The 22,458-nt window shown below is 34.2% G+C and overlaps 2 protein-coding genes across 6 annotated transcripts; both read right to left on the reverse strand.

Annotated features, from left to right (window-relative positions):
• Positions 1 to 283: 283 nt before the first annotated feature.
• Positions 284 to 14,471, reverse strand: LOC25487988 (ABC transporter C family member 13). Of its 3 annotated transcripts, XM_039830931.1 has the most exons (37): positions 14,332 to 14,471; positions 13,799 to 13,839; positions 13,595 to 13,697; positions 13,150 to 13,305; positions 12,927 to 13,058; positions 12,709 to 12,809; positions 12,363 to 12,426; positions 11,550 to 11,801; positions 10,868 to 10,937; positions 10,576 to 10,636; positions 9,769 to 9,856; positions 9,500 to 9,618; positions 9,064 to 9,161; positions 8,531 to 8,597; positions 7,715 to 7,832; positions 7,501 to 7,617; positions 7,320 to 7,400; positions 6,974 to 7,222; positions 6,566 to 6,667; positions 6,424 to 6,491; positions 6,143 to 6,274; positions 5,895 to 6,042; positions 5,112 to 5,392; positions 4,834 to 4,993; positions 4,322 to 4,497; positions 4,127 to 4,238; positions 3,967 to 4,020; positions 3,768 to 3,890; positions 3,118 to 3,216; positions 2,876 to 2,968; positions 2,682 to 2,792; positions 2,434 to 2,595; positions 2,149 to 2,336; positions 1,815 to 2,004; positions 1,442 to 1,609; positions 876 to 974; positions 284 to 505 (listed from the first exon to the last, which is right to left on the reverse strand). In XM_039830931.1, the coding sequence occupies exons 1-36, from the start codon at positions 14,386 to 14,388 to the stop codon at positions 894 to 896; spliced, it is 4,422 nt and encodes a 1,473-aa protein (XP_039686865.1). In that variant the 5' UTR covers positions 14,389 to 14,471; the 3' UTR covers positions 284 to 505; positions 876 to 893. The 3 variants fall into 3 exon arrangements, with proteins under 3 accessions (XP_039686865.1, XP_024633050.1, XP_024633051.1); XM_024777282.2 differs by lacking the exon at positions 284 to 505 and having other exon boundaries at positions 659 to 974; XM_024777283.2 differs by lacking the exons at positions 284 to 505; positions 12,927 to 13,058 and having other exon boundaries at positions 659 to 974.
• A 2,755-nt stretch (positions 14,472 to 17,226) lies between these two features.
• On the reverse strand, positions 17,227 to 20,721 carry LOC25487989 (EKC/KEOPS complex subunit Tprkb). Of its 3 annotated transcripts, none has more exons than XM_024776081.2 (6): positions 20,492 to 20,717; positions 18,429 to 18,495; positions 17,981 to 18,103; positions 17,817 to 17,900; positions 17,649 to 17,735; positions 17,227 to 17,558 (listed from the first exon to the last, which is right to left on the reverse strand). In XM_024776081.2, the coding sequence occupies exons 2-6, from the start codon at positions 18,477 to 18,479 to the stop codon at positions 17,514 to 17,516; spliced, it is 390 nt and encodes a 129-aa protein (XP_024631849.1). In that variant the 5' UTR covers positions 18,480 to 18,495; positions 20,492 to 20,717; the 3' UTR covers positions 17,227 to 17,513. The 3 variants fall into 3 exon arrangements, with proteins under 3 accessions (XP_024631849.1, XP_024631848.1, XP_039686866.1); XM_024776080.2 differs by having other exon boundaries at positions 20,317 to 20,713; XM_039830932.1 differs by lacking the exon at positions 18,429 to 18,495 and having other exon boundaries at positions 20,317 to 20,721.
• Between the last annotated feature and the right edge of the window lie 1,737 nt (positions 20,722 to 22,458).

Here is a 22,458-nt window from a genome sequence, read left to right on the forward strand (position 1 = left end):
AACGTCCAACCAATATTTAGTTATAAAAAACATATTCAACCTAGATTTTCCAGTTGGGATCAGTTATGTTTGTTTAGAGACACAGTCAAAATACTTTTTTCTTTTTTCCAAATTGTTAATTTTCTGTCAACCCAATTTAGAACTTTGCGTGGATTAACACAATTAGCCATTCTAACATTGTTGGACTTTTGTGTAAAAAAAAGAAAACATTGTTGGACTTTCTTTGTTTTGTCCTCCTTTTACGGCACCAAAAGATATTTAAATTCCAACTCTTTTCATAATGTATTCAATTATTTGATTCTTGTCTCTTCATTTACTTCAATAAAATATTCAATACAATCTTATTCTTCTTCGTTCTTCCAAACAACAAAGGATTTGCTTGTATTAATTTTTCAAATGGCAAGAGAGATGAGATCCATCCACAATTGGTGTGAAGCTGCACCAACGACCCTCCTAATATCTCATTCTCGAAGTAGGAGATCCTCAAATTCCTTCAGATTAGAACCTATTATTGAAGAGGAACCACAACTATCTAAGTCAATGTTGGAAAAGGGCGTTTTTTCTTTTCCTTTGCTACTCTCTGGATTGTTGTACATTTTCTTTTATAGAGAATTGTCTGTATTTGGAGTTTAGAAAGAAGAAAAAAAACAACTCAAGCTAATCATATAATGCAATTCTTTTTTCTTTTGCAAAGGCAAATCTAACACATTAGAAGTACTCTCATACAAGTCTTTTATGGTACAAGACAACCGGTAGAGTGTATTCCTAGTTTAGGTTTGATATTTTAAAAGAAAAGATCCAAAACAACTTATAAGTTATGATAAAATTATAGGTCTGACATCTATTTACTGATAATGCAACCAACCGAACCCAACCTTAGCTGCCTTCCATGGTCACATGGATGAAGCTTTAACAAAACTAGAAAATATAGAGGTTCCATCTTTCAGAAGGATCTGCGGATGTCCTTGTTCAGCCTTGAAAATAAGGAAGAAAGAAAATATTAAAACTGATGTTATTTCATGTCGGTAAATAACTTGAGCCTCAAGGGAACTATAGAATGGCAGCTAATGCAAAAACATTGTATGAAATTCTCATAATATGCAGTTAACATGTGACAAACAACTACACACTCACATTGCAATTAAAAAATGACACGTAAATCAACTTTGTGAAAATTTTGCAATGTTAATTTTAAGATCTACATAGTAGTGCATAAAATTATGTCCCAGCAGAGAAAATCTGAATGGTGGAGGAAGAGAGTGGGGGTGGGGTGCAGTCAGTTTTCTTTAATTTCAGTTTTTTTATCTTAACAAACTAAATGCACAAAGGTTGAAAAGAATTACTGTGAAGGTAACGAGTACCCTAGAAAAGTTGTGGAACTAAATCATACATTAACTATAGTAGATGAACCAAAAGTACAATTAAGACAAGTAAAACATACCAGGTTCCCGTGATCAAGAATCAGAATATTATCCAGATTTATTACAGTTGAAATCCGGTGAGCAATTGTGATGACCGTCATTCCTTTGCATTCACTGGATATGGTGCTTTGCAGCAGGGAAGCAGTTTGAATGTCCACACTGGCAGTGCATTCATCCAAACAAAGAACCTAAGCACACCACAATAATCTACTCGTCAGATTTGGAAGAGGCTTGTCATATATTATGTTGAGATATTTTCTTCATAATATCTAGAAACACGTTTCTTTGTATCAATAGAATGTGCTATAGTGAAGTTGTTGCTTAAGAAGATACTACCATCATCATCAACAAAATTAAACTATGACGGAAAAAAAATAGTGCAACCATTCTTACTTTTGAAGATTTAAGAAGTGCCCGCGCAAGGCAAAGAAGCTGCCGCTGGCCAACTGAAAATGACATCCCCCCTTCCTTTACAAGAACATTCAACCCTCCAGCTGCTTCTACTTCCTCTTTCACATGGCACTTCTCCAGTGCATCCCAAATTTTTGAGTCATCATTCGTTTTGAATGGATCTAGGTTATCCCTAGAATTTCGAAGATGTTCAAAATACAAGATATCAAGTGGACATGAAATATGTGTGCAATGAAAATAAATGCTAATGCAACTCTTTCCCAAAAATATAGTGAGAGAATATTATAGTATGCTTAAAAAAAATCAAATTGAGTACCGTAGTGATCCTTCAAACAAGAATGGACTCTGAGGAACAATAGCCAAATGTGTTCGTAGTTCTCTCACAGGAATATTTTGAATGTCCATGCCATCAACTGTGATAGAGCCTGCACATATTGGGGTAAGACGGAAAAGTGCAGTTAACACACTAGACTTTCCAGCCCCTGTTCTTCCAATTATTCCAACCTGATACATGCCGTGTAAAGGTATTAGACGAAGCTTTATACATATCCAAGACTATACGAAAACAGAAAGAAAAAAAAAATCAAGTATCATGCATTACCTGTGTCCCTCCTTCAATTTTAAAACTAATATTGCAGAGTGCAGCTGGTAAAGATGGCATATATTTCAAAGTCACGTGTTGGAATTCAATAACTCCTTGATTTGGCCAATCCGGATTCAAGTATTGACATCCAGCTTGTTCTTCTTGAGGAATATCCATGTACTAGAAAACATTTAATGTATGATAAGTATCGGAGTCTATACGTTTAAACATCTTTCTACTAAGTGAGATAACAAGTCTATTCATACTTGAAGGGCTCTTTCGATTGAAACCATTTCCTTTTCTGTTTCAGTGAAACTTGTTAAGAAACTCCCCAGCAGGGACACAATTGGTGCCGCATACGAGAGGGCCAATCCAACCTGTTGAAAAAATTAAATGTCAGGTTCAGTTTTTTGTATTTGTCGGTTGATCAATTCAGATATTTGCTAAAAGGAAAACAAACCAGTCCTGGAGTGCCAAAATTGATAGGCAAACTGCCATGAGATCCGGCAACAGCCATCAGGGCTATGAATGAGATGATAAATGCAGCTAATAACTGGAAGAAAGTCATTATTAGCAACAAAACAGTTGATATTCCATATTTCGTAAGTTCAAATCTAATATAATATCGAACAACTAATTTTGCAAAGTGTAAAGCTTTAGGTGCATTGAAATGTCAGTAAACTTAAAAGGAAAGTTACATACCTGAAGACGCAAGGAAAGCCACAGACTCGCCACTATCTCTGTATAGGAAGTCTTCTGATATAGTGTTATGTGGTCAGTAAATTTTGAAAAGAAAAAGTCCTGTCCACAATGACCATTGTACCAGAGTTAAACAGTTGCACAAACTCAAAAGGCTGGTAACACACCACAAGGTGATAAGGTAAGCAAATGATACCCTGAGAAGACCAAAGAACCAAAACTTCCACAAGTAAAATCTTAGGTTATGGATAAACAAAATTCTTTAAGAAATTTCACATGGTTAAAGTGGGTTTTTGAAACACAAAAAAATATAATTACCTGCACCATTTTTCATATGGTTCATGGATATAATAAGGAAAATATTTTAAAAAGATAGCTATTTCTCATCCATAAACAATGTTTATCATCACATCTTAAGTTATTAGTGAAATTCTTCAACATGGTGCAAAAGTTTCTCCAACCTCATGATCCATAGTTCAAAGATTACTTCCTCCACATTTACAATTGAATTAGATTTTAAATGACGGCAGCGGTAAGAATTGGAAGTCATTCAATAACACTCCTTACCTATAATTGTTATGATCTATGTAATATACATGAAAACAAATTTCTACTTATTATTATTACTTCTGTAAAATGACAAATGCATTTACCTCAGATTTAAATGCCCTAATAGTTGATGATCCATCAAGTGTTTCGGTGAAAGATGTATATATTGGAGAGCGAGAAACACTATCCAGTCGTCGTAATTCTCTTGATGTTGACCTGTAGAAGAACTGAAGCCATTGCATTGGTCAGTTCAACCAGCAGAGTAGTTAAATCCAAGAAAATGATAATAAGCAAAATGAGTACCTGAAGTCTACTGTATATATACCAAAATGGCAATAGCAGAACTAAGAAGAAGACCTACAAAAAAACCAAAATATAAAAATATATTGATGATGGAGACAATTAATGCAAATTTCAAAATCGCAGTGCATAAGAAAAAAAAACTAAGAAAAATCATGAATACCTGTACGTAGGACAGAATAATTGCAATACCCAGAAGGCCTACAAAATTAGCCAGGAGAATGTTCAAAATAAATGGAAGAGAATCATCGATTGTATAAAGATCTGAAGATAACCTGCACGTAACATTATAAATCATGAAGTCTACAAATTTCATATCCGTATCATCTGCAATGGCCTGAAGACATCATATTCTAACCTATTGAGTATTCTTCCGCCAGGTGTCTGATCAAAGAATTGCACAGGTGCATTGATAAGCTTGCTGAGCAGTCTATTGTGTACCTTGGTTGCCGCTTGTAAGCCACCAAATGCAAAAGAGAACGCCCTCACCAATGTGAAAATGGAATTCATAATACAAAAGAGACATAGTATAGCCTGGGGCATTCATTATCATCTCAAAATTAGAAAGTTACATTTATTAGTAGCCGACGGTAACTAGATGTTATGAAAACAAAAAAACAAAAAAAAGAACTTTCAATTAAGCTTAATATTTCCACAATGATCTTTACAGAATGATAGTAGGGGATTCCAAATTATAAAAATAAGGAACTTCGAGAAATTCTCAGTATTTTACGTAAAAAAAAGTTCTGGAAAAAAGTATTTTGTTCTGCTTCTTGATTATACGCAGTACCAAAAAAATATTTATTCTATCAACAGTATGTCCTGCAAAAAAGGTAATATGGAATCCATCACTACAGATCAGCCCATTACCAGATAGAAAGACATAGAGTAACTTGTTTGACCGTCTTCCGTTGTGGTATCAACCCAATATGAAAGCCATAAATCATTTGCATTGCGTGAAGCTTGCATCAGAAGAGCTGACAGACATATAATAACGGCAATGAACCAGCCAGTAAAAGCAGCATAATTCCTGCATAAGACACTAAAGTGTTAATGTACAATTTAAATCGCAAAAGATGACTTACAAAATTTACAACATAAGCTCCTCGTACATGAATGGTATCAACAATCAATGTGTTTATACTCACTTATACACTCCAAGTTCAACTTTCCCCTCTTTCCTCAACTCAACTTCAATTACATCCTCTTCTCCCTCCAGAGTATCCATGACAATTCTATCAGGAAGAGATTGCTCCTCGGATATAGAAGAATTTATGCTGCAAGATTGCTGATGATTATGTGGAGTTGAATCCATTTCATTCAATGGGGAGAATTCTGTATATAAAGAAGTTGGAAAATCAGAGGAAATTCCCATCCACTTTACGCATCCTTTGTCCAATACAATAGTCATATCTGCAGAAGATATTGCCTGCATATAAATTTAGACACATCATTATGCTAATCATCATATAAATAAACATCCATAAAAAAAATCACAAACAAATACAAATATATAGTAGAAATCCGTTTATATTGGGGTAAGACTTTGATTACTATGCCTATCATAATTTTAGATACAGTGTGATTCTTGTTGATTATTACACTGATTATTTGTGTCAAATCTCATAAGATTTTAAGCAAAAAAAAAGTTTATAATCATATAGTTCGTATTTTTATTTATTTCACAAAGATAATATTTATCTTGATATATCTCAATGACTGATTAAATAATTTTGGATTCAGGTAAAAATCTTATATATATGATATATAAGATAGTAATTTTCAATCCTATGATGAATTTTGAGAAATGAAAATTTGGTAAAATGTTATGGAATACTGTAGTAGTCCTTAAGTATCATTTTGGTGCAATTTCATACATACATACATCAGACACAAACATAAAATAATTGTAAAGAGAGTACGCAACGAACCTGAATGTTGTGGGTACAAAGCAATCGGGTTTTTCCCTTCAAAAGAGGACCAAGAATAGCATTGTGTAAGATCCACTGAGCAACTTGTACATCAACTGCACTAAGGATGTCATCGAGCATAATAACATCTGAGTCATGATACAGTACCCTGCCAATTAGACAATATTTAGTTCTTTTTCTTCATTATAATCAAATCATAAAAACCACATATAAGCTAGTGCAGTGAAAGGTGAAACGGAAGCTTGCACCTTGCCAACGCAAGACGAGCTCTCTGTCCACCTGATAAGTTGACTCCTTTCTCTCCAATATAAGCCATGTCACCACCAACCATCGATGAGATATCAACATCCAATGCACATGCATTTATTGTATCCGCATACCTGCTTACAGTGGGAAGATAATAACTAGGAAAGAGAAAAACTTTATTTGTTCAAAACATGTTTGTCAAGTTCAAGTTAACAGTAATCGGAGGAAATAGGTCTAAATATTCAAAGAGATAAAAAGTATTAGATTGTTGAAGGCGTTATACCTTTCGGGATTATAGCTTTTCCCAAATAGTATGTTGTCACGAACTGTTCCAGATATAACCCAAGGGACCTGAGAATTTTGGGAAATAAAGAAATAAGAAATTTCATTCTGAGGTTATGCATATGGTATTATCACATACAAACCTGTGGTACATAAGCTACAGATCCATGGGAATAAATAGATCCATGATCAAGCCGCATTTCTCCGAGAATTGAATATATCAGGGACGATTTACCGGAACCAACCTGAAGTGAAATAAATATAACTGTGGGCGTGCTTCAGATATTGGGTGATGTGCATTTCTTTCCATTTAATTTATCAAATTTAATTGTTGAATATTAAAAATACTGATGATTCTAACAGTCACAGATGACTAAGTGGTAGGATCATGACCTATTTATCGTATTTTGAACTAAAGATTTCAAATATCTATTAGCATTGTGATATGGAAATGTGATAGGCAGATATCCATTTTAATTCCTTTACCGCGAATGACACTGTTTTTATTTTATTGGATAAAGACATTGACGAAATTCAAAAAAAGATCTGACCTCTCCAATAACTGCAACAAAGGAACCCTTGGACAGGCTAAGAGTCACATGATTCAACACCAGATTTTTTGCTTCTTCATCACCACTAGACCAAGAACAGCATGCGTCTTGGATGAAGACAGCCAAATCTTGTAAAGAATCCGGCTGTTTACTCAGGAATGATGATGAACAGGAACTGTTCTCTCCCACTTCCCGTCTATGTTCAGGGCAAGAAAGAAACCTACTCAACCGTCTGGAGGATATGATGGCCTACAGTGGAGTTAGAGATTCTTTTTATTCTAAAAACCAATGAATGTGTAAAAAGAAACTTCTGTTGATAAAAACTCATGGAATATAGGAGACTCACATCAATCAATCCATTAATCACCCAAGGGAACGAATTAAGTGGTGAAATCAGCGTGTTAAACAAAGCAATACAAGTGAAAACCTGCAATTAAGATTTGCTTGACCGCATGAAATCTCTAAACAACTGACTGGAAGGAAAGAATAAAAGGACAATAAGACTAGGTATAACAAGCTTGAACTACCGTTGCAGCATCAAGTTGATGTCCCATCAAAGCAAAGAGTCCAAATGTGGAAAGAGAAAAGAGTGATGGTGTTGTAGCCCAAAAGAATACACACCAGGCATCCAAGTATTTCCGAGTCTATAAAACACAGATGAAACATGATGATCAAAATAAAATAAGAAGAAAACGAAAGTATCTTAGCAGCTTCTAAGAGCTTTTTTTCATAAAGTCTTACAGCCAAGTGTTTCACTTCCAAGGATCTTGTCGCCATCAACCAACTAGAAAAAAGAAGTTCCCATCCATACATCTTCAAAGTGCGAATATAGGTCAAAAGTTCTCCGGTTCTACGAATCCTGGAAGAAGCATAATATTAGTAGTATTATATGTACCAGCAGCTTTTGTTTATATTCATCATGTCCAACAGAATGAAGAAAAATGGTAAAATTAGTAAAAGAATGATAAGCTTTTAATCCTTAGACATTGATTCAATGAGGACATGGAAGTCTCAAAAGAAGTAAGCAACAGCTTGAAGACAACTGGATCGTGTTCTTAAGAAATATGAATCTATTCACTGCTGACACTTTTAGAAACTACAAGCGTCCCAGATAACTTTCAAGTGCTTATCAAATTCAGCTAATTGTAACTTACATTACTTTTTTAATATTAACCAAAATTTTCTAATGAAAAAATAAGCAGATTTTTAATGGTGTGCAATGTGCTGCTTCAGCTGTCCTCTGCAAGAATTTTTATTTTTATTTTTGAAAAATTATAAAGAAATGAAAAGTGAAACCATACTGAACTTGCTACATTTTACGAAGCTGGCCAAATCAGTTGATGGAAATACAAAAAAAAACAAAGAAGGACTTATAGTTGTCAAATTACCACTAAATAAGATGTTAATACCAATATGCAAATTTATTTAGACAAACACATGATAACTATAATGAGCATGGAGGATAACGAATCCCCTAAATGCAAAGGAAAGCACTTTCCCCAAAGAAAAAGGAAAAACAAATTATTACTTATGGGAAAGGTGATAATGTATGCATACCTTTCATCCTTCTCCTTCATCATTTGCTCAGTGGCCCTTGCAATCAGTGTTGATATCCATTTATTCACTGCATCAATTAAAATTCAGTAATAAATAAACAAAAATTCAATAAATGAAGATTTGACTATATTTTTGTATATTTAAAATGATATTTTTTTTAGTTTTTTTTAATCTATGTTTAGTTTTGGACTTTTGGATCTCTTATTGTTTAAAATTATTCAACTTTGATACCTGTTATTGATGAGAATGGGAACTGCAGTGTAGAGGATGGTTATCAGCTTAGTTCTGTGGTGTGTCATGTGTTACATCCTTCAAATGTCAGGAAATGTTGACGTGTTATCAATTAAATTAAATTTAAATAAGATTAAATGGTGTAATGTGTTTGACGCATTCTCTCTCACTCACAATTCCTTAGGTTTGCATTCGCAGGGAATGTGATTCATAATAATATTCAATAAATTAAATAAGAGTTCTTGTTAGGATGTATGAAAAACAAATTAAAAATGAACTGAAATTGTGAGTGATAGTTCTACCTGGTATCAATAAGATGGCTATTGCTAATCCAGACACAAATGCAAATTTGACTTGAGTATACAGAAGATAAAGCGCCACTCCAATTTGTAAAGGCAGGCTGAAACAATAAAGCCACAGTATATATGTAAGTTAAACATTATATGGTTTATGGTTAATAAAAATTTCATCAAATACATTTAGATAAAACTCAATTATCACATACAGCTAATAACTCAGAAAATTCCATGACACGTGAAAGTAGCTTGATTCAGAAATTATATTTGTAACCCATAATAAAAATCAAATATAAAAAATAATTAAATTTGACAAATAATTTTTATTGTAGCTAAAACACAGAAAGGTCTTTACAAAGACAATAAGCCAGTGGGACTAAAAATATTCAAGAGATAAGGAAAAGGATAATTTGATGAAATACATTAAAAATTAAGGGAGTACCTCCACATATCATGGAAACTATTACACAAGTTAACAGTTCGGTCAGCATCCACAGACATAAATGTTTGAATTTCTCCATTTGTAAATTTTGAACGCTCTGCTAGGTTCACATATAAACACTTGAAACAACATCAAACAATATACACATTTTAGAATGAGGTTGCTAAACTGTAGAGGCCATATATATGTATCAACAACATCATCATTTGGGGGAGGGGGATCGCATGAACATTTCATTTTTATGTACAGACAATAAATTTTTAGCATACCTTCTCATAGATTAGAGTCATGATACTAGATCGCAGCTTTAGCTTCAGTTTGGAAAGACGAAAAGTATATTGTGTATCTAGAAAGGATCTATACCAGAAGGACACTGATTTACTAATTGCTATTGGTAAATGCAGCAAAAAATGCATTAACAACTGATATAAAGCCATACATATCCAACATAGGTTTCTCAAACTCAGAGAAATGCAACATGAAAACATTAACCAACACAAGTAAAATTCATTACACATGTGTGTGAGTTCATTAAGAGAATCATTTCTCTTTGTTTCTCTACATTTGGTTGCTTTTTAATGGGGTTTGGATATTTGATTTGCACAGATTGGACTGATGTGTGGAAATTTGAAAGCTACCTAATCCTGCCATTAATTGTACTCTTCCCTAACCACTTCTACTAGAACCTTAGGCTGTTTATGTGGAGGACTTCCTCTGAATGGTTTTTATATATCAAACACACCAACATAGTTTCATTTTCCATTAAATCAAGATAATGAATCATAGGTTTTAACTTTTCAGTCTTTCTAATTTCTATGTTATTTACACAATTATGTAGGAATTCTACCAAATGAATAATGACCAAATGAAAAGCACTTAGTTAATCGATAGAATAATATTTCGTACTTTTCTATCAAACTATCAATAGTATCAGAATGAGTTTTGAACAAATCAATCAACCATAAAGATGTTTGTCAATAAATCTTTAATTTGATGTAGTGCAAGATAAAGCATCCAAAGTAGCAACAATAATTAGACAAGCACTGAATTATATAAATACAAATATACAAACTTACTTAATTATTGATGTGAGACCCAAGGATAGTGCAAGTAAATACCCATCCCAACTCGCTGAACCTGAAAGATGTAACAAACATGGAACCAATATTTTAGGTTTTTGTGTGAATTGGCTGATAAGATGCTAGAAAAAAACAATTCTCCGAAAAGAAAGGGGGATGGGACTATTATTGTTGTTGCCATGTTTCGTTTGGCAAATGAATTTATGTATCAAAGATTACGAAATAAAAGCAGTAAGCACAAAGAGTGTGATATAATGGAGATGCATTTCAATGAATTTATTGTTGAAACCTTGTTGAAGAAACTTGATCAGCTTGTTGAGAAGCAATGGTCCCGCAAAACCAATACCATCATTTATCACCTGGAAGAATTTCAAATACTTTGTAGTTCTAGAGCACAAAATGAAATAAAATAAAATAAAACATAGTTAGATCATAATTTTGGTTTCTTCTTAAGCAAGGAATTGGTTTTTTAATATTGACATGAATTTACTTCACAAAAGGCAAGTCAATACTATAAAAAAGGACAGGATAAAAACTACATATCATTTGGAAAAATCATTTTTTCTGAACAAGTGAACAATAAAGTAAATAATTCAACTGTCAAGGTGTCAAAGCCGTTATATTAAAGTGATAATCCATGTAATCCTACTTTTAAATTGACATGACAGTCCATTCAGCATCTAAACATTTAAAACACGTCAAGGTATCAGCACTACTAACTAGGATATAGGACAGATGCAATACATTAATACTATCTGGGTATTGGTAAGAATTGGTGTCATCTAATAAATGTGAGATAAATGTAAAATAAGTTTGAAGGAAGCGGTGTTACACCAGCCCATAGCAGGAAGCTTAAACATATAGAGTAAATATCGTATATAAATAGAGAAAGTGCAAGCTTCAACATTTTAGGAACTTAGATTTATCTAGCAGCACAAGAGTTGAATCTGTGATTTGGTGTAGAAAAATACCTTCAATAAACCAAGGCAGAGATATGGCCATCCATACGCATTACAAAGTGCACTAAACAAGGATGGATTTAAACTATTATTACTCACTTGAGCTCTCCAGCTATTCAAAATTATATCATGACAGAAAGAAGGACCCATATCAGGTAGTAGTGGCAGAAGATCGTCAGAGTCTAATTGCTTTAGCACACCTTGATTCATTACAGGACTTATGAATTTGAAAGTCATAAAATCCCAAAAGTTACAGTTATTTTCCTTCAGAAAGAAAGTTTGAGAGAGTCAACTAACGAGAGCATATCAATCTTATAAAAAGTTTAAGAAAAACAAAATAGAGGTGATGATTAGACAGCATATCAATTTTACACAGAAAGTCTGTGGCAAATAAACCTGTCAACTTTCAATTTGGTAATTAACCACCAAGTCAGACAATTGTTTTCAACAATTTTTTTATCTATTTCTGATTAGAAATTATGTTCCCACCGCTCGTAAGTTAAAAAAACTCAACTGTAAACCCATCCATTAGTTCCATGTTAAAAAGTTCATACTTTGGAATGAAAATTTGAAGTTAGCAATTTCTTCAAGCATAAGCTAACTACTGAAAGGTTTCAAAGTTGAAAGTTTATGAAACCATTTGACACCGTCACATTTTCACATTTCCCCCCAACATGTCCACTCATTGTGTAAACAAACAGTATGCAAGAGATAAATTGTATTCAAATCTAACAATTATAGCCTGCACGTATATCAGAGACTAATTATCTTAAGTGAGACTAGCGCAGTTTGAGAAGAGAGTTACAAGTGACAACATGTACTTACAAGGTCATGATTACCACCTTCCTCAAGGTCCCCTCCATTAGAAAGAAGCGGATCTTCCAATAAACTAAAATTATGACGGCAGTTCAGTCAAGAGCTTTGGATGTAATTTGGAAGCAAAACATATACTGCATATACTAAATGACACAGACAATTAAATGAAATGCACTTCACTTGGTACAGCTATAAGATCAAATTGTTTTGAATATGTTAGGACCCATAAGGGAAGTGAACTGGGAGAACAATTGAGCTATCAACTGTCTCATGTCCCACCTTTAAAAGAATTAGTGATACTTATCACTAATCTTTAAAAGAAAGGATTATATAAGAACGATAGACCAGTATATACCTGCTTTTGGAAGATAATCTCTTTAACCTGATCACATTGATAACTACGCCAAATGATAAATTCATGAGTACAACTAAACTTTCCATGATGCATGCTGAAACCTGAAATGAAAATTATCCCAAATCTTTGACATCTAATATATGGTACAAGATTTATTTGAAAATGAAGTAATGAAGGTAAACTTGACATGCTAAAAAAAAGCCACAAAATAATGGCACCTCCAATGATGGAAAATTCGTTATCAAATGGAAAATCCCCAAGATTGGATTCAGAATCCACCAGAAACATAAGACACGGTTGAAGACTATGCAATGAATGCTTGCACACTTTGTGAAGAGAATGATATTTGCCTACATATAGGCATAAGTGGAGATTTAAATCACAAGAAATCAAATGCATTAAACTCTTGAGAAGCTGACAACTAAAAATCAAGAAACTTACCCACACCAACAACTCAGAACAGCTATGTAACCACCTATGATATCCAACAAAGTGACCATCATGTTCTTTCTTCAGCAGAAACATTATTTCCAAAACTGAACAACATGCTCCAATGGCTGGTACAAAATAAAGGACGAATTTCTCCAGAAGACTCATCTGTTGGTTCATTCAAAAGCATCAAATATGGACCTAGTTACTTCATCTACATACTACGATATATACTAATAAATTATTTTTGTATGATCCTGCAATTTTCAACAATACCCGAAAATTGATGAATAATCTGTGAGATCTATTACTGTATAGAACACAGTTGAAAGCTTACAAAGAACTGTGTTACAAATATTAAACAGGGAAGATTATAAATATTCGACATGTTTCTTTGTGGTACTTTTCTAATGCCTTCTCAAAACCCTTTTAAGATCACAAGATCAGCTACTAGTACCTGAGCGTCTGATCTCTGAGTTCCTCGACCACTAATCTTTTGCTTAATTCCAAGTACAAGAATCATAGCAATAGTCACTACATTCACTGCAAAACCTAAAACAGTATGCACGATTAAGGAAAATCAATTCATATAACGGGACAAAATTGTGATGCAGAAACTTAAAACAAGAATCTCAAAAAAAAAAAAAAAGAATAAGGATATATGTCTTGAAAACAGTCTGAGAATCCTTTTCCATCCCATACCTGTAAAGTAAACCAGGACAAGAGAAATGTGAAATTCATAAAGAACCTTAATGATCTTAAAAGCTGCAACATTGAACTATACACAATCTAAATATTCTCAATGCTCCAGATTCCAGAAACAATGTTAGTACTTAGTTGCAGTTACACTAACACTGACACAAATAATAATTTAAAAAAATGGAAGAAATTGAATGTAACTTCCAACACAAGTAGTTAGATTCAAATTCATACAAAATAAAATATGGTCAAGAAAGCATGGATGCCTAGGTTTTAATGGAAAAGAGAATATGATTTGACAGAAAATGTAGTGTTTGATATTCATTCAATTCATGATGAAATAGCTAACATAAAAGTTAACGTAACATTAGAATTTGGAAAAATTGACTAGTTAAAGGCTAGAGATTATGAAATTGAGGTTCAGTGTTATAATTAAGTAAGTGTTTTTCTTGTTTAATAAATAAAAAAGAGTTGGAAAGGGAAAGAGATGCGTACAGATGGAGAATTAGGGCAAATTAGAGCGAAGAAGAAGAAGAAGAAGAAGTTGTCCATTGTAATGGAAGAAGAAGAAGAACAGAGCACAACAATAACACTGTTTAAGTTTAATTTTTAGTTGCGGGGTTCGGTTCGGTTCCTTTCTACTTTATCCTTTATTTATAATACCATGATCTCATCGATCATGTCTTTCTTTCACATGCAAATATATCAATATATTTTTTATCAAAGTAAATATCAATATATCAACCAAGATTTTTTTTTTGTAGAGCTTAGGTGGTTAGTTACTTTGCATTATAGTTTAGCTCAACAATATATTTTGTGCGAGAGTAATACTTGATAAACCACATCCATCAACAATAATTATTTCCTACAATTACTAATTATATAAAATTTAGTTCAATGAAAAATAAAAATCTTATATCCTACCAAACCAAATACTTGCAAAAACTACCGATCAAAATCATGATATTCTTTAGAGAACTAACAACAAGATTTATACGGTTTCCCTAAAAAAAGGTTGTCAAACTAGTAAAAATGTTGTGAATGAACTCAACTTCTCAATATGATGTAACCAATGCTAATTGCAACATATGAATCGTGCAATGAGCATAATAAACATTTATACATTTTTTTCGTGTTAACTTTATAGTTTGTTTGGTTATACCTTCATACATTTTGATTAATTTAATTTAATTATTATATTTTAGAACATTTTAAAGGAAAATGCCAAGAAATTACCGTAAAGAATCAAATATAGTAATTGATGAATATTTTTTTTCCTTAAAATAAACAAACTACCTTTGACTATTTCACTATGCAATGGCCTGTGAGTGTTTTTCTCCAAAAAAAAAATCAAAGAATGAAACAAGTTATAAATTTTAGCAAGTCAGATAGTTAAATAAAAGTTATAAATCTTGGTTTTTCTTTCAAGCAGGTTGTGTTTCGATAATTGATGGAGCAATAATGAAAAAAGTTATTATAATATTAGTTTGAAAATATGTGATCATTTATGTTTACCGTGACCAATATCATTTATGTATAGGGTGGTGTAGCATTGCATATATTAAGGGTGGCGATAGCCACTTTTGTCACATACTTAGTTCCGTCCATGCAGGAATCAAATTCAAGACAAAGATTCTTCAAACCTCACAAATTACAACAACAATAAACAGTAATCCCAGTCCAAAAAAAATAGTGTGAAAGTTCTGTCTGTAGTACCAAAATCTAATATCTACTGTGTCTTTCACTTAGGAATTTTAAATTTTATTGAATCTAAACCAACCACATCATATTGCAAAAGTAAAGCTTCTTTGTAAAATAATGCTGAAGGACCGGTTCATTCATGTGGATTATCAATGACCAAGGATATTTATTGTTTCAGAAAGCACTTTAATAAGTGGAAACTTTTCATGGAGAAAGGTATGCACAATTAATCCTGCTGTAACCAGATAGATTGATCAACGTCATGTGCATGGCAATGAGACATAAAGGAAACATATTAAAAGAAGGGATAAGGGATTAAAGTTCCTCGAATCTCTGCTCTATTAAAATCTGAGCTTACTTTCCCGTACGTGCAATCCATATCATAATTCCACTACACTTTTTAAAGAAAAAGTATATGATTATTGGCGTTATCCAAAGTCTAAAAAAAAAATCTCACTCTTATAATATAATGTCATTAGTTTTTAACTAGAGTAACAATCAGCAGAGGTGAGGAAAGGATGACAACGACAAGGGAATATTGAGGGCCGTTACCCCCAAATGCCACCCCTCTGCAGCCAAATGCACTTTCTATGCTAGTATTATTAAACAGTCGGTCGGTTGCAACCCTTGGTTCATTAAGTCCTTATCGTATTCTAGCATGGTCGTATGCTGTTTTACTCGGTCGCTTAGACTCCAGTCCCCCGAGTGTCTAGCCTTCCATGCAAATGTATTCCAATATTCCATGTCACTAGCTATCTCCAGTCCACCGAGAGTCAAGCCTATGAAGCGAAGGCACTCGACGTTCGACGGTGGGCAGCTATCTCAAATCCAGTTTGCATTTACCAAATCTAATGATGATCGAATTGCATCCCTCAATAGTCACTCCACACTGCCTGATTATGCACTGCAAAATTGTGAAACTACTTTCCAGCTTTTGCAACAAAATAACGAATGACACTGTTAATTAAGTGGTAGCCGATAAAATCGCACCCGTAGTTCTTTTGTATTACCTGTTAAAGCTATCTTCACACAACTGAACAGACTGATATAGATAAATTGTATGAATCATTTCACTGGCTATTAACACCACTATTTTATCACATACACACAGGGCAGAGGGTGGTTGTAGGGCCAAGGCCCCCTTCTTTTTTTTAGAAAAGATTTTGACATATCATATAGATAAGAGACTCATTCTATTGTTTGACTAATACCATGAGACATGGAGTGGTAACCCTTTTAGTAGCAATAAAATAATAAAAATGCAAATCAACCAAATCTTATCAACTTCTAGATTTGAGATTTTATTTGAACAAATTAGATTTTCCTCAACAAATTAAACTACTCAATCTGATCATATAACACAAACATTATCAGTCTAAAAATTTCTGTTTTTTAACTTCAACCATATCACAAATGCAGAGCATAGTCTGGTACTCCATCTCCGACTATTCCAATTCCTCAACCGATCTTTTATTTTCTTCTCCGGTAAGCAATGCCCTGTGCCCTTTTTAGAATATCAATGCTGTAGGAATAATATGATATAAATAAATTTTACCCACAACACCAGACTTTGTAGAATATCTGATGTTACAATTGTGGACACAATTTGAACACTTGGATCATCTAAAGAGACTTCCTAATTTTGGAGTATTAAAAACTATCTGATTTGTGCCATTGGTTGGTAAAATCTAGAAAAGCACAAGTCTATCCACTTGTGAATTGTGATTTTAACTCTTACTCTTACACTTGGTGTTCTTTTTCAGCTATAAATAGACTACACTTCACAACAAGATGGAAGTCAAACTTCTTAGATCAAATGATGTCATAATGTCTCGTCATAAATGATGTTTAATGATAGATCAAATAAATCTAAATCATTCTTACACAAAAAGGCTAGGAGATAAGCATACAAGAAGATCACAATCATTCTTCTACAAGGCATCACGAGCAGTCGAGCAGCTATTCGGCAAGTTGCATCAGCATTCAGCAAGTGATGATACTTCAAGTTCCGAGGCAGATATCTTATAATTATGAAACATAAAGAATTACTTAATATGCTAGCTGGCACACAAAAAAAATGCAAAGTGATCTGGATCAGAGCCCTCACAAACCTTTTGTATCTGGGATTGGTTTGCTCTCCGTTCCAGCTCCTCCAGGTCGATCTCTTTTCCAATGACGAGTTTCTCTATGGCTTTTATCTAGTAAAGAGAGACGTATATCATTTTAGCTTAGGGTGACAGAAAAAATTGGTGCTTTGCTCTATTGTAGAATCTTCTCACCTCATCAGGAGAAGCATCAAATCGAGCAGCAAGGATATAAATTGTGCTTCCAGAGATGCCACATCTTTTTAAAGATTCAGTAATCTATTTGCAAGACATGCTGAAATTAGCAACTCTAATTTGAAATCGGAACCACAACAGGTTAAATAACAATACGTAATTACATGTTTGGACCCTGAGTAGTTGTAAACGAGCTCTGACTGAAGAGTGTGTGTGGTCAAAGAGTCTTGCGACTTGGCTACAAGTGTCTTGTGTGCAGCTGCTATAACAGGGAAAATATATGGAATCTGGTGCAGTTCAGAACAGTGGGAACATCAGAAAGAAGCAAAAGTATTGTATACATTCATAGTTAATAATATAAGTACCGGCATCACTGCGAACTTCTCCTTAAAAACATAAGAAGGTCATGTTATGAAAGAGAAAGAAACAAAGTAAAATTAGTAAATCCTCTATAAACAAGTGTGTGCCTTATTGTCCTACTAATTACTACTTTTGTACATATTCTCTCGCAACATGACCTTCTCTTGTGAAACAGTTAGTGAAATTGGACATCTTGATCCTCTTGTAAATGGTGCTGAACATGAATAAAACACAAATATAAAAAAATTATACAAGAGAAGCATTGAGGAATTCGACTTTTGGCTCGAATCTCGCTGCTTGCATACTTTCCAATAGTTCCCTGCAAGAACAATAGTTAAATAATATGCTTCAGCTAAGGGCAGGTTGCAAATCTTCTGAATCAATTCCAAATAAAAAGATTAGTATTTTCATAAAGTATTTTGATATCTTTTTTTCTTTTTGAATCACTAAAAAAAATTATTGATCATAAAGGCACTATACAAGGAACAAGATGAGTCCTTGGTAGGCACAAAATTGTTACAGCAAGTCAACAGAAAATAACCAACTACAAAAGAACCAACTCTACACATGTAGCTACCCAACACAAATGAACCAAAAGGCCAAAGAGCAGCGCTCAAAACGGTGAACAATTGCTCATCTCAATACAACCTGAACCCCAAAATGAGCCCAGAAACTATCCACCAAACCATCCGAAAGCAAAGGAAAGAAGGTCACACGCCAACTCACAAGCAGAAAACCGAAACCAAATAAAAGACCTCCACAAAACCTACTGGCACTGAGGCTTAGAAACACCAGAGGAAAAAACCAGTCGGCAGAAAAACAACACCTACAAACAACCAAAACAGAGTAATAGAAACATGCCTCAGGACACCAGGGTCCCAAAAGCATTCGTTAATCAGACACTGATTCATCTTCGTCCTATGCACCCCCCCCAATCGCCACAACCAAACTTTAATTTCGTCAACCACCGCCAAAGGATCTGTATCCCATTTGAAAAGATTATACCCTTTCTAGCTTTCCAAATTACCTAAAGCATTGTACGCTATTTAAAATTTCTTGCACGTAGCTGCCCCCAGTTAAGCATTCAAAGAGCATGCTAAGATTTGGTGGTAGCATATCATAATTAAGCCCAACCACCGAAAAACACTATACCAAACAAAAGATGCAAAATTGCAGTGGAGAAACATATGTACAGCTGTGTCAACCGTCCTGTCCTGTCACACAAAACACAATCAACCGACATACCCAATGGAATGACTCCACGATACCCTAAGTTGAATTTTGTCGGAATTCTATTATGAAGCAATTTCCATAAAAAGACCACTGCCTTGGAAGCTGTTGGGCTTTTCCATATACTTCGAAACACAAAAGCCTCCAAAAAGGCAAGATTGACCTCGTTCAGCGTCAATGTAATGTAACTAAAAAAGAATATGCCGGTTTAACCTAGAAAGAACCTTCACTATAGAGTAGTGCAGACCCACAAATCTTCCTTCATTAACAAACTTGGCGAGGCAACGTCGTCAATAACCCCGCCTCTCACTCACACACACCTCTTTTGCCAGAGAAATTTCCACCTCCACCCACTAAATTCCCTCACCCCCATTTCATTCAACATGCTCTCTTTACTTTTACAGATCAGCGTATATGACCATAAATAGAATTTTATTTCCAACCACCATCATGATTAGAAGGAATCGGTATACGAAATAAAATTTATCACAAGGATTTAATTTGTATACACTGACGATGTAAAACTTTTTCAAACATGCATCCAATCAAATGAGTCATGTAAATTTGTGGAGATATTTTATGAACTAACCTATAAAAGCGGCACTATGGTGTAATTTGATTTGACACATGTGTAAGAAAGTTTCACCGTCAATGCATAGAAATGAATTTCTTTATCACAGATGGATTGTCGTAACAGCACAACCAGCACCAAATGTTGTTAACAGTTATCACGACAGTATTAAAAAAAGAGAAGCAAATTCTAACTACTGTAAAACTAAATTTTAAGATTAAGTGATTCCTTGTGAAAGTGTGAATAGCAATATTAGATGGCCACTCACTAAAAAACAAGCATGCACCTTGTTGACCAATTAAAGTAGTTGTATAACAAAGAAGTGAAAAAGAGTTGAACCTTTGATTTAAACATAACAAGGCCTTCTTGACAGTAAGCACAAAAAAAAATTATACTTTCGAAGCAATTCTAGAGTGAACCCATTTATGTTGATGAGCTTCATAGGTTTTGGTTTGAATGAATCTGTAAAGAAACCAAGCAAGAAGTGTTAAACAAAATAGGGAGAGAAAGCAACCTAGGAATTTAGCATGTCCAAGTGTTGTGCCTCAGCTTATCAGTGGACTAATATTCAGAGTGAAGACCCAATTTGGTTCTACAATTTTCTCGCAATCCAATTTAGTCTGACAAAATAAAACTAGACTAATTTGTTCCTCTTGTATAATTTGGTCATTATTTTGAAAAAAAGACTAAATTGAACTGTGAAAAAATTCTGAATGACAAAATTGAGTTTTTTACTTGAATATTTGTATTTGTGTGTGGTGAAAATAAAATAGAGTGAAGATGAATGAATGCATCAACAACAACAACAAACAAGTTTTATCCCACTAAGTGGGGTCGGCGACATGGATCAAATGACGTCATAGTGTTCTATCAAAAATCATATTTGGATCCAACTCATTTACCTCTAAATCCTTTCTAATGATTTCTCTAATGGTTTTCTTGAGTCTTCCTCTACCTCTTTTAACTAGACTCTCCTCCATTTGATCTACCCTTCTAACAACGGCATCTACGGGTCTTCTCTCTACATGTCCAAACCATCTAAGGTTATTTTCTACCAACTTTTCTACTATAGGTGCTACCCCCCACTCTCTCTAATGGTGTCATTCTTAATCCTATCTTGTCTAGTCTTACCATTCATCCAGCGCAACATCATCATCTCCGTTATACTTACTTTACTCTCGTGTTGGCTCTTAATCGCCCAGCACTCCGTACCTTACAACATTGTCGGTCTGACTGTTGTCCGATAAAACTTTCCTTTCAGCTTAAGTGGTACTTTCTTATCGCACAAAACACCTGAGACTCTTCTCCATTTCAACCACCCAGCTTGAATACGATAATTTACATCTGCTTCTATTTCTCCATCATTTTGTATTATGGACCCAAGATATTTAAACCGTGTAATTTGGGTATGATATGATCTCCAACTTTCACCTCCAAGGTAGACCCACACTTCTCCTTTTGTTGAAGTTACATTCCATATACCCCGTCTTGCTTCTACTCAGGCGAAAACCATACGCTTCTAAGGCTTGCCTCCAGGTCTCTAGCCTCCCATTTAACTCCTCCCTCGACTCACCAAGCAAGACTACATCATCTGCAAAAAGCATACATCTCGGTGCTAATTCTTGGATGTGTTCCGTCAATACATCCAAAACTAAAGTAAAAAGATAAGGACTTAGGGTTGACCCTTGGTGCAGTCCTATTGTTATGGGAAAATCTACGGTATCCCCATCCTGCATCCTCACACTAGTCGAAGCTCCCTCATACATATCCTGGATAGCTCTAATATAGGCAATCCTCACCCCATTCTTCTCCAGGGCTTTCCACAAAAATCTCTCTAGGTACTCTATCATACGCCTTCTCAAAATCAATGAAAACTAAGTGTAAGTTCTTTTTATCCGTCCGATATCGCTCCATCACGCGTCGAAGTAAGTATATCGCTTCCATAGTCAACCTCCCAGGCATAAAGCCAAATTGGTTATCCGTAACATGAGTCTCTTTTCTTAGTCTTCGTTCAATTACCCTTTCCCATAATTTCATGGTATGACTCATTAGCTTAATTCCCCTATAATTCGCGCATGGTAATACTAATAGAGAGAGGGGCATACCTTTGCTTTGCCTGCTGCGTTGTGTGAATAGATGAATGAAATAGGGACGGACCCAGAAATTGCAATAACCAATCACCAATCCAAAAAATATGTGTTCTTTTCAGTTTATATATTATTTTATTCCAACACAAGCTTAAGACACGGTGGTGGTAGATTGCTACGGTAGCCATTTTAAGATTGCTTTACAAAGGCAAATATCAATACTTTTCTGACACAGTGTCTTTATTGTCAGTTAAGATACCACAAAATATGACCGATAATCATGCTCTTACAAATGAAATTGTCATATGGTTATGGTTCGGTTCGATTTGGTTTGGATAACTGTGATTATTAATAGTTCGGTTCGGTTAATTAACTGTTATCAAAATAATGGTTC

This window comes from Medicago truncatula, chromosome 2 (assembly GCF_003473485.1).
Source record: "Medicago truncatula cultivar Jemalong A17 chromosome 2, MtrunA17r5.0-ANR, whole genome shotgun sequence".
Classification (NCBI taxonomy): domain Eukaryota; kingdom Viridiplantae; phylum Streptophyta; class Magnoliopsida; order Fabales; family Fabaceae; genus Medicago; species Medicago truncatula.